General features: G+C 42.9%; 2 protein-coding genes across 3 annotated transcripts in view; both read right to left on the minus strand.

Annotated features, from left to right (window-relative positions):
* Positions 1 to 4: 4 nt before the first annotated feature.
* pfn4 (profilin family member 4) lies at positions 5 to 1,470 on the minus strand. The gene is made up of 4 exons (XM_076300404.1): positions 1,354 to 1,470; positions 1,001 to 1,135; positions 545 to 650; positions 5 to 419 (listed from the first exon to the last, which is right to left on the minus strand). The coding sequence occupies exons 1-4, from the start codon at positions 1,468 to 1,470 to the stop codon at positions 391 to 393; spliced, it is 387 nt and encodes a 128-aa protein (XP_076156519.1). The 3' UTR covers positions 5 to 390.
* Positions 1,471 to 1,673: 203 nt separating this feature from the next.
* The window catches only part of itsn2b (intersectin 2b), a 51,722-nt gene continuing 41,144 nt past the window's right edge, over positions 1,674 to 12,251 (minus strand). For both annotated transcript variants that reach the window (XM_076300405.1, XM_076300406.1), the window contains exons 29-39: positions 9,026 to 9,147; positions 8,674 to 8,780; positions 8,175 to 8,358; positions 7,411 to 7,509; positions 6,920 to 7,087; positions 6,234 to 6,446; positions 5,997 to 6,118; positions 5,636 to 5,718; positions 4,036 to 4,119; positions 3,764 to 3,937; positions 1,674 to 3,481 (exon numbers count right to left, since the gene is read on the minus strand). In XM_076300405.1, coding sequence (XP_076156520.1) covers positions 3,324 to 3,481; positions 3,764 to 3,937; positions 4,036 to 4,119; positions 5,636 to 5,718; positions 5,997 to 6,118; positions 6,234 to 6,446; positions 6,920 to 7,087; positions 7,411 to 7,509; positions 8,175 to 8,358; positions 8,674 to 8,780; positions 9,026 to 9,147 — 1,514 coding nt within the window. In that variant the 3' untranslated portion in view covers positions 1,674 to 3,323. The remainder of the gene's footprint in view (positions 3,482 to 3,763; positions 3,938 to 4,035; positions 4,120 to 5,635; positions 5,719 to 5,996; positions 6,119 to 6,233; positions 6,447 to 6,919; positions 7,088 to 7,410; positions 7,510 to 8,174; positions 8,359 to 8,673; positions 8,781 to 9,025; positions 9,148 to 12,251) is intronic.

The raw sequence follows: 12,251 nt of genomic DNA on the forward strand, positions 1-12,251 counted from the left end.
GCAATGCTGTGATATGTTGTTTGTATGTCAATCGTAAATATGAGGTGAATCATTAAAAATATCATGATTACATACAGAATGTAAGACAGTAAAAATATTTATTGGACACATGTTTTAGCCCAGAGTGATGAGTTTGAGGTCATGACGGTCCCATCTGATTATTCAATTACTTTTAATATGAAAGTTAGTGAACTTTCATATTAAAAGTAAACTGAAATTTAACAAATAACCACAGCTAAGTATGTGTTAATAACACAATGAACCCCTGTACAACAATATTACAAAAAGAAAACAGTATCAACTGTTGGTATACTGTCGTTTATCCCTCCCACATTGCACAGGATGAGTAGGATGGAGGGTCACAGTGGAGAACATAGAACACCATCATCTTCACTTTCCCTTCTCTCGCAGATACTCTGCTGCAAGTAATGAACAATATATTGTATTAGGCTACCTATTAATGTGTTGGGAGTGTGTTGAATTAGGATTCAATAAGGAGGTTAAAGCAGCTACTACATGATAGTGCAGCAGTGATTCCACATACCCAGTTTCTCCACAGCCTCCACGCACACACTGGGGTACATGTTTTCGTTGTATGTGGCCACAATGATGTACAGAGCTGTCTTTACCAGGAGCAAGCCATGCCCTCCCTGAGGAGAAGACAAAAGCAGCAACACCTCTCAACATTCACCAAACTAAACCTTCACATTTATTTCAAACTCTGGGTCACTCTGATCTGGGATCTGAAACCTACATCTACTGTAGCCTATATTTGACCTAGTCAGTAAAATACAGTATGTATTTAGGCATAGGGTTAACTTAGGCCCATTTCAACAGGGTGCGCATGCACCCACAATTCAGTTCTGCAGCAAATGTGGCGAAATGAATTAGTTATGTTTACAGTAGCATAGTTGTTGATTACAGCAGGAACATGTAGGATGTGAAATAAATAAAAGCTGCTATAAGCATTACAGTATGTGGTAGAATGAGAAACACATACACATTTAGAGTAAACTGAGTTCTTGTCAGCCCGGACACAAGTGTATAACCTCTCTTGAAAGAAGAATCCATGCCCTCTCGTAGACATCAAATGTTTGAAAGCATCCACAAACATTTGAGCTTGTTGCGGAGAAATCTACAACACGGAAAAAGATAGCAGGCTATGACAGACGTCTTGGGTGGAGATAAACTGTCTATGAAATAAATAAGGATCTACAAGCACAAAGTGGACTAGGCTACATCAAAACTAGTGTGAAGGCTTACACTAACTTACACTAATTATTTTGTTCAACTGACTTTAAAACGTCAGTCATCTCCCCCATTGGTGTAATCTGTATGAACAGTCAGACTTACGTTAAATCGTGTGGTTGCTGCAGTGATAGTGGCGGTTTTTGTCACCACTACTGCCGCCTGTTCTACGTGTCTTGTATCAATCAGGCAATCATTGATGAGATGTTGAAACTGATTCATGTTTTCATCCTGTATGTTTACGGAAGTCAGCACGTGGCGTCCTTAGCAACGCTCAGCAGGGGAGGACGGTGATGTCATCTCGGAGAACACAATAACCTGCACAACAGTAGCTTGTGAAGGTAGCCTATTTCACTTATTTTCTATGGCTCACTTATTTTCTATGGCTCCCAGCGAAGGCAGACAAAATGTTTGAGAGGAGGAAAATGTTTGTAATAATTTTATTTTTGCTGAAAGCCCAGTTGTGTCATGCTTGGTTTGGGCACCCTCATCTCATGACGCAGACACTGCTGCTCAATCAACCTATTATGTTAACACAGTGGCTGGCCTACAATCAAGTCAGGTTTACCACCTTAAAAAGGAAAACAATAAAATATCTTACATACAACACATGGCATTTAAGTTCAAAGGAATATAAACACAAATAATTGTGTTTAATAATCTTTATGCAGTAAAATTTACGCTCAGGGACTTGGTCATGTCTCAACAGAAAAAGAAAACTCTATTCAACTTAGTCAATCATACACAGGCACTACTTATTTTATTTATAACAGTTAGACCTCAATCCCACATACCATCTCACTGACCCTGATTTGGACGAGAGCCGCGCCAAAACCAGATCAGGGGATGTATCTGGTCCACAGCCACAGCCAGTTATCCTCTGGGAGGGAAATCCCGGCTCTGCTATGGCAGGCTGTTTAAACCCGCGGATAGTCAAAATCGCTTAAATTAAAAAAATAAATACAATTTTGCCCAGCGCACCAATCCACAGCGATCTTCTTGAGCGATGAGAAGTCATCACCTCTTCTTTTGTACCGACAGTAAAATCAAATCCAACAGAAGCATCTGGAAAAGCTGTCCTCCAAAGCTCATGGGAGGAGAAAAGGTGTATAACTGAAGTGTTTCTGAATGTTCTACAGTATTCGTTAGATAGTCCTTGGATGCCAGATCTATTTCTGGGAGTGAACATGGTGTGATTGGTGTGTAAGTACGGAGAGTGCTGCAGATGGAGTTACATCTTAAAACACATAAAATGAAGACAACATACAAACAAACAAAAAGCAGCAATCAAGCAGCCCAGAACACTTTAAAACCCCCAATAAAGTGTTACTACAAAGTTCCTGTCTACAAACAAAAACATCCTTTCCGGTCAGAAAAGGCACATGAGAGAGGAAAATTAGACAACGACAACCTCTGACAGAGAGTGAAGGAAGAACACTTGGAGCGATCCTGAGATTTTTCCAGATCCAGTGGTAAACTATCTCCATGGTGACTGACACCTCATAGTACTTGAGAGTCAAAATAATAATAATAATAATAAAAATAACAACAACTAAAATGGCTACCATTTACAACACTTGGCAACAGTCACATGTCTGCATGTCGACAGAGTGCATAAACGCTCAGCATCATGGCTGAAAGACAGTCATCCATTCATCACTCTGTTCATGCTTCCATCCATTCATCCAGTAGTGTTCTCCACAGTAGTTAACGGCTTCTTGCTCTTTCTGTCTCTCTCGGTAAGGCCTGGTGATGTGTGGAAGATCTGAATTATTCAGTAGTACTAGTGGTGTTTGCGTTTGTGTATATGAATGTGTGAGTGTGAGTGTGTGTGTGTGTCTGTCTGTGTGTGTGTCTGTGTGTCTCTGTGTGTGTGTCTGTGTGTGTGTGTGTGTCTGTGTGTGTGTGTGTGTCTGTGTGTGTGTGTGTCTGTGTGTTTGTGGTCAAACAGATGCACGTCGAGGTGGACCCAAACTTTCCCGGTGGGCACCTCACGCTGAAAGTGTGTGTGTGTGTGTGTGTGTGTGTGTGTGTGTGTGTGTGTGTGTGTGTGTGTATGTGTGTGTCTGTCTGTCTCATCTGTGCGCCTTGTGGTCAAACAGTTGCAGGTCAAGGCGGACCCAAACTTCCCCGGTGGGAACCTCGTGTAGGAGCAGTCGCCGTGTCGTTGGGCCCTTGTTCTCCAGTTCCTTCTTTATGGTTGCCACCGGTACCTCGGTCCGACCCAGGAAATCTGTGAGAACACACACACACATTGGGACATGCAACTGATGCAACTTCCGGAACATACCAGATTTAAGCTATGACTTGACATGTATTGCAAACATTTGTTTTATTTATTCACTTGAGTGTATGTGAATGTAAGTGAATGTAACAAAAATATTCCAGGGAGACACTTGGGAACTTCTTGTCTGTTGCTTCAGTGGTCTTATAAAATAACAAGTGCAATGAGGAAACTGTTAAGAGTACTGAATAATTAGAACTTGATCACCAACAGTTCTCTTCATACACTTACCATCAGGAGAAAACTGTTCCCTTTCAAAAATGGTAATGCATAAGACATCCTGATACACATCCTTGATGTGGAACTGGCAGTTGAAGTTCCATTTGGGGTTAACGGTTTCGTTGAGGGTTCTAGAGGTGTAACACTGAGCTCCCATGGTAACCTCACAGTAAGGGTTGCTCTTCCCTGTAGCCACACAAAGTTAAAGACGTCAGTAAAGGCTAGACAGACCAAAGATACAGGTTAACCCCAAACTGTGTAAGTATTTAGATTAGAGGTCTCACCGTTGGGCTTTGACGATTTGAGTTCGGTAGCCTCCAGAATGGTCACAAGCAGACGGCCAATCCCAGTAGCCTTTACTGACCGAGCTGAGGGAAATTATAAACTTCAGGTTAGGTCAGTGGTGTAGTCTACGTGATACGCAGGACTACGCAGTATACACACTTAAAAAGCATCATCATCTCAGCATACCCACTTAAAAAGCATCACTATGTCAGTATACCCACTTAAAATAGGCAAGGATACATATTAACATTTGGGGTTGATCACAGTATCCACTACAGCTAACAAGACTACATCACAGTATACCCACTATGTCACGGCGCGAGTCCGTGCCGGTGGACACCTTTGAGATCACGAATGTTACGCATGCACATCAATAAACTGACAAACATAACCCGCAACATTAACAACTTCCATTCATCATTGATCCACACATATGCCGGCATAATTACAACATGATATGGAATAAGCTGTCTGAGTTGATATATTGTTTGTTCTGTTTGTTACAGTATGTGCGTAGTTGTGCTGTTTGTCGTTTGTTCGTTCGTTCGCTAAGATGTTTGTTAATGTTTGTCGGGAAAGGCCTACCGGCAACGTAACAGTGTATTTAACATCACGACACGCATAACATGCTACATCTAAAATTATGTGTTTATTGTATTGGTGGAATGTATGTGGTGGACAATAATTTCAATAGAAAGGTAGCCAACCTGTAGAAGGGGTTCACACTGTCCCACTGGCAAACAGGAAGTGGTGCAATCGCTCCCCTATTTCAGGTAGTGGGGTACGGTTGGCTACCATTGCATAGGAGAGCCACAGGGGGGAAATAATGTGCTACGGGAATGATATTAAGTAGTACATTTCCTTGAGGCATTTAAAGCTTATGATAGTATGAATTTGTCACGGGAAATGTGTTGCAATATATTTTGTATATTTTTGTCATTTCTCATGTGTAACATTGTTAATTGATTGAATTATGTGTTGGTATAGCCTAGGGGTGGGGTTTTAGCCTATTTATAGGGGCAGAATGGAACTTGTGTTGAGTATGTTCTGGGCTATGAGAGAGAGAACATTCTCTGTGCTGTGTGTTGGGCCAGTGAATTTTGGTATTGCCAATTTACCTGCACATATATATTAGTGCATCGCTGCACTTAGGTTTATTTTCTTGTTTTTGAAAAGTTTTTCTTTATTTTTGTTATTATTTAGTCACTGTAAATACTTTTTGCACCTCTGGAATTTTGGGAATAATAAATCTCCCATTGTGGGCCCTTCTACTCCTGGTCTGCTACCATCCTTGCTGCCTCCACTGCCGTCCCTCCTAACACACTACAGCTAACTAGACTTCACCACTGGGTTAGGTCATGAATACTAAACATCTTGTGTGATTGAGATTGATGATATCAAATTAGTTAGACAGATAGTATCAGGTTAAGTATTGTGAATAGTTAGACAATACAGTAGATAAACAATAATTTAGGACAAACTACTTTTAGTGATAGATAGATAGATATACTTTATTGATCCCTAGGGGAAATTCACTCAAAGGATTTAAAAGCCTCAGGGGCTCATTGTGAAGATGGTCACTGGTGTCCTGGCCTTTACCTTGATAAGTTCTCTCTCTCTTCTTCTTCTCCGTCTCGATGAACTTCTCAGAGGCAGCTTTGATTTTCTGGACCCAGGCAGTTCTAAGACAAGAGCGGATCAAAACCAAGTTACACTAAAGGTGCACCAAGTTACCTCAGAGTGAAACATCAGTGACATTATGATGTCCTGTGGCCAAACACGACACGGATCCTGGATCGTGTGTGTCTGTGTGTGTCTGTGTGTGTGTGTGTGTGTGTGTGTGTGTGTCTGTCTGTCTGTGTATGTGTGTGTGTGTGTGTGTGTCTCTGTGTGTGTGTGTGTATGTGTGTCTCTGTGTGTCTCTGTGTGTGTGTGTGGCCGCTATATGTGTGGCCGCTACCTCTCGTTGATGTTCTCGGTCTTGAGCGTGTAGACACGGTCTATGTGGGAGATGTGGAAGACGGGCTCGTCGCTGGAGGGGTCAGAGGGCATCTTTACCAGGACCTCGTTCAGAAACACCGGCTACACGAGGAGATGAAAGGGCCGAAATGGACACAAACGATAAGTATGCGTCCAAGATAAAGCACCGCTCTGCCAACATTCAACATCAACACAAATGATGAGTATGCGTCCTCACCGTCTTGTACATCTTGAACTGCGTGTTACTCTTGGGGCTGAAGAGCTTGTCGGCGCCTGAGGAGGAGAACTGCTTGGCAGTGTGGGTGAGCAGCAGGAAGTCGGTGAACAGGAAGGCGTACAGCTCCTTACTGCTCTTGGTTTTGTACAGTTTGCCACTGTGCAGCAGCTTACGCGGGCCCAAGCAGTTGGTCAGTGAGTTAAAGACCAGGTTCTACAGACAAAGAGGAAACAAGAGAAACAACAACATGAAAACATAGGTAAATAAAGATAAATAAATACAGAGTCTATGTTGCTTATGGGCACATCATACATGTAAGTACATTTAAGAAGAAATTGTAAATTATACTTGGATGACAATTTTGGTATTTCCTCAACATAGTAAAAAGAATACAGTTTCACTTCTATATTCTTTCCTTTTGAGTGACTGTCTAATTCCAGTGTTTCCCGTACATTGACTTATTTGTGGCGGCCCACCACAATATCAACATTGACCACCACACAATGATTATCCAGGTTGTACCAAATTGTGCTTAAATCTGGTTAGCATCATAACCACGCTGTGCTAATTTGTTAAAAACTGTTGCATTCAAGTTAATTCTGCAAACCAACCACCACAAATGGAATATAATTCTGTGGGAAACACTGAATTCTTTCCTCATTCAAAAATAGTCAAACGGTTCTCACCTCCAACTGCACCTCACACTGCACGTGGTTCTGGATCCACTCCAGGCGGTCCGAGTTCTCCTTCTCCCTGACGCCCTCGTTGACCTGCGAGCACAGCTCCTCTGCCTTCTCCAGTGACTCACGTAGATGCATGTGGTCTGTGTGAGAATCCGGCGTGCTCTCTAGGATCTGGGGAATAGAGAGGGAAACTTTAGATCAACCAACACACACACACACACACACACACACACACACACACACACACACACACACACACAGTAGCCTACAAGCAACCAGACACACACAATCACACAAGAAGACACACACAAACACCCACACACCCACACACAGTACAAGCAACCAGACACACACAATCACACACGCGCACACACACACACACGCACACACACACACACATGCATGAACAAGAACACAGATTCCTACAAAATAGACTGAACACTGAAATGCTAATGCTAATGCCCCAAGAAGAGGGCTTTATGAAGTCCACTCACGTTCTTGATGTGGAGAGGATAGCGGGTAATCCTCTGCATGGGTTTCAGTAGGAAGCTGGACAACGGCATCCCCTTGCAGCGGTAATCAGTGGCGATTTTCTGCACATGGAAACTTTCCAGGGTTAGTCCATTCATTCAGATCAGACCAGTCAGAGGATTTGGTACTTGCCTACATCTAAACTTTCTCAGTCTACTAGACTAGCTAGTTCCTTAAAACAACATGCTGTTAGGTCACCATATAGCATTAAGTACCATCATTACACATTACTACTTCATTCATTACGCAACATATCACAAACGATAACAGCTACTATTCTGAGGAAACAAAGCAGCCAAGACTGCTGATCGTCCAGACTGCTGATCCATGACTGAGATACATTTACATTTATTAATTTAGCAGACGCTTTCATCCAAAGCGACAAAAATTAGGAATAACATTCAAGATACAATGCAGACTGCAGAGGAGACCAATCAATACTACCAGAGGATGAGAGTGCAGAAGTTTATATACTAGTATATAAATTAATACTAGTCAAAGAGTAGTCAAAGGAGACAGTGGTAAAAGAAGGAGGTAGAGGAGTGAAGAAAGGGAAGTGCATGGTTAGTGCATAGTTAGTGCATGGTTAGTGCATGGTTAGTGCATGGTTAGTGCATGTTTAGTGCATGCTAATTGATGCAACAAAAGCAGTGGCCAGACCCTGGGGTCTCTCTACTCGGTGAGATGAGTAGTGGTCAGAGCAGTGCGGTGCCATGGGTGAGCTGACCTTGAGGAAGTCCTTGAAGTCGGGCTCCTGATCGCACTTGATCTGCAGCAGGGCGGCCCCGTTGAGCTGGCAGCTGCAGAAGCGGATGTAGGCCTGCATGTGGGCCAGCTCCACCGCCAGGATGTCCCCGATCATCTGCACAGGCATGTTATCACCACCCATCTTCTTACGCACGCGCAGGGCCCTTTTAACACACACACACACACACACACACAGAAATATATATGCTGCATAGCTTTAAATCCTGCATGTTTTTTTTTTTTTTACCTTTACACAAAGCCCACCACACAAACTCTCCCATACATGCACATGAAGGCAAGACATGAATGCATGGAACACACATTATACACACAAACTATGCACATGTAGTATGACTACAGTCGCCCTGCAGGGGGCAGTGTTTTGCCAGTAGTCATTGTAGTATGACTACAGTCGCCCTGCAGGGGGCAGTGTTTTGGCAGTAGTCATTAGCACTGTAGAGGTGGGTAGGGACGCATACTTGAGAAACTTGTTGTTGCACGTGATGAGCTCACGCCAGTTGACAAAGATCATGCCCATTTCCTGCTCAGTGAGGCGACCAGACTCAGACATGGGTTTGTGGAAGACCTACCAGAGACGAGACATGTCCAGCGTGAAATATAGCCAGGGGGTACATAAACAGGCAATGTGCGCACACACACACACACACACACACAATCTTAGAGAGGCTTAATAGAATACAAGCATGTGGCATGGGCATATTAAGAGTGAGCAGTAAATCAGTCATTTACATGCATATTGTCTTTACTTACATGACAGCTCTCTCACTCTCTCTTACACACACACACACACACACACTCACACACACACACCTCCAGAACCAGCTGCAGATCTTCCACGTATTTCTGCTCAGTCTCGATGAGCTCATGGATGTAACCCTGCCTCTTCCTCTCTTGCGGGGTGAGGGTGTCCAAGCTAGTCAGGTCCGCACACCCTACACACACACACACACACACACGGCACCAGTCAGTACATTCCAAATATTTATCCCCACACTTGCACGCACACACAGAACAGCACCAATCCATACAGTATATTTGTGAACAAAAGTACACAAACACACACACACACTTCATAAAAACCAACAGCACTATGACATACCCTAACCTGAGAAGCAGATTGGAGATGGAGCCAAATAAACAGAGAGACAGAGAGGGTAGCAGAGCTCTCAGTGTTTAAAGCACACATTCACACGCACACACACACACACACACACTTTCTACAGAGGCTGGCTCAGCTCACAGCAAAGGCCACTGGGGGGAGGAGGGCCGTGGTGCGGTGCGGTGCGGTGCGGTGCGGTGCGGTCGTGTCCAGTCCAGTCTTACCTAGCGTGGCGGCGGGGACCGCATTCTCACAGTCCTGGAGCTCGTCTGTCTCATTACCCCCGCCGCTCCTCTCCTCATCCTCATCATCCTCATCATCATCCCACAGTCTGAGAAAGAGCAGTCTGCTCCCCGCACCTAAACTCATTCTGCCCGCCAAGCTAAGCTAAGCTAAGCTAACCTCACCCAAGCCTGGGCTACCTGGCCCTCCACTCTGGCTGGGCTAGCTGGCTCTCTCTGCTCACCTCACCTCTACTCCGCTCCTGTAGTAATGTGAGCAGATTGACGTTGGGGGAAAACTGTTATTACCTCAAATACAGGGCTAAGGTGACCGGGCTGGGTGACCACAGGCTACTGAAGATGTAAACACACTCTTAAGTCCATCCCTAAGATGGCTGATTTACCAGGGTGGCACTGGAAGACACACTACCATTAAATACTACCCGCAATTAATATTACATACTGCTTCGGACTACTACTCCGAACGCTGCTCTGATCTCATATCTATATCATGCTCTGACTTGGGGATTTGAAGGTAAAAGGGATAACAAACATTACACTGAACAGTGTTATTCTTTCAAAATGCCTTTAATGTCTACTTGGTTTGATAAGTGAAGGTCACAATTTTAAAAATCAGGTAAATAAAGATTCAAAAATATTTCCCTTTAGCGTGTTCTTTTCTTTATCTTTCAACACCCACATCCAGACAATTGCATAGATTTCCATCAACAGAAAAAACCCTTATGTTCACAATACTGAATTAATATACACATCAGTGATAAGCATACAAAACGAAGGCCTCCTGTTCAAGAGCAGCATCTTGGGGTACATTCTAAGGTCACTTCAGTACGAGGTAAAAAAATTATACACCAGAATTGTATACAACATTGTATACAGTAACCTGACAATAGCCAGATGAATTTTGCTCTGCCTAGCTCCACTCATCCATCTGGAACCGATCCATTGAAGTGTTGCTTCAGAAGGCTGGGCCTAATCAAAAAATGCTTGCATATGATTGAATAAGCCACTTGTCCGTCATCTATTGACGTGCTACTTCAACCACTCACATCGAAGCCAATCCGTGACGCTGATAACAGTCTCACAGTCGCTTCTACGCTATGTCACATCTATGAAACTCCTGCCCTGCGTCCTGATTGGCTGAACCATAAAGTCGGTTGCAGAAATCACTCTCAATGGAAGAGGTCCCAGATGGATGTGAGTGAAGCTAGGCGGAGCTAAGCGGAACGACATTCATCTGGCTATTGTCAGGTTATGTATACAGTGCTTTTGAGCAATTAGGCAATGAAAATAAATGACTTAAATGAGGTGTACTTCCATTACATATAGGTTCCAGATTGAAAAAAAAAAGTCATGTTAAAATATTTGGGTAAAAACTGAAACTTGACAGACATACTGAGTCACTGACATTTCATATTCCAACTTGATTGAAATCACTTTGATTTATAATCAAGCATGTTTAAGAAGTCAAATGATTATTATTTGGGTTGTTGTTGTTTAGCACGTCTCCAAACATGTTATTCTTATACAAAAACAAAAAAAAAACAAATGCAAATCTTATCCTCTTCATCTGTCTATCACAGAGGCAGCTTCACCCTCATGCAAATAAAACTAAGTGCGTGCTAGACGTCCATTTTGTCAAATATTCCACTGCAGGTTGGACATGTCACATGCAGTGAGTTGACTACCCACGCTCAAATGCACCTGCAGATGTGTTCACTCTTGACTGAACAAGATCTGGTCTGATATGCGTCCATCAAAGTAGGCATGAGGCCTCTTGTGAGGCTTTTGATAATGAACAATTATGAAAAATGTGAATGGATGAAATGCCATTCCAAATTAAAGATGACACAGAATGGAAAACTGTTTTTACCTTGGCTTTGTTGAATAAGGAGAGGTCAGTGCATGACCACAAAGCTACCGTGAACTGGAAACACGGTTGTTTCCTCCTTCATATGCAAATCTCGGACTTTGAAATGACTACTAAAAACGAGCGAATCTGAACACAGACAGACTATGACACAAATACGGACTGTGATGCAAACCATCCTTCTGATCCCTGCCCCCTCCACATGTTAGGTTACCACTAGGAGTTAGTAAAAGTTGCTGGAGGCTATTTGGAACAGTCTTTGGCTGCAAGGCAGCCAGTAAGCGTAAAGCTCACTTGTTTATTTATACTGGTGCCGGATAAGCATGAGGGGGCACTAGATATCTGCTAAAATGGGCCATTTTATTCCCCAAGGTTGTAAATGGGCTTGTAAAATAGCATCTGAACATGTTTTTAACAGACCAAATTGATATACCTTCTATGTTATCAATGTTAGTGTTATGGTAACAAGGTAAAATACTCTGTTTGTCCATTCTAGGTCACCTTTAAAAGGGCATTGGGCCTGTCTTTAGGGTTTAGTCTGGACCTTGTTCTGGTGCAGAGGGACAGTCCAGATTGAGCTGTTATCAGTGTAGAGGTCACAAATGCATTGTTGTCCAGATATGAAGAGGGATAGGAGACTATTGAGACCCACAATCATCCATATTATAACCCTCGATATATGAAAGATAAAATGAATTACTGTTTTGTTCTTTTTCCAAAAAGCAGAATAATTATTCAAATACTAAATACTAAACACCTGCACCTCCCAAATACTGTACCTTCTGTACGAGTCAAAACTTATTGCATATTGGATCCAGGAGAAAGTGT

This window comes from Alosa pseudoharengus, unplaced genomic scaffold (genome assembly GCF_046254945.1).
Source record: "Alosa pseudoharengus isolate Yale_2024_CS ecotype anadromous, Long Island Sound unplaced genomic scaffold, YU_APseudo_1.1 YU_APseudo_1.1_scf_22, whole genome shotgun sequence".
In the NCBI taxonomy this organism is placed as follows: domain Eukaryota; kingdom Metazoa; phylum Chordata; class Actinopteri; order Clupeiformes; family Clupeidae; genus Alosa; species Alosa pseudoharengus.

Bases quoted from the DNA above. Each gene is read 5' to 3' on its own strand.
- pfn4 (XM_076300404.1), bottom strand. From the start codon at position 1,470: ATGAATCAGTTTCAACATCTCATCAATGATTGCCTGATTGATACAAGA. The intron at 651-1,000 runs GTATGTGTTTCT...TCTTCTCCTCAG, and splicing joins ACTCAGTTTACTCTAAATGT to GGAGGGCATGGCTTGCTCCT. The intron at 420-544 runs GTATGTGGAATC...CATTACTTGCAG, and splicing joins GGAGGCTGTGGAGAAACTGG to CAGAGTATCTGCGAGAGAAG.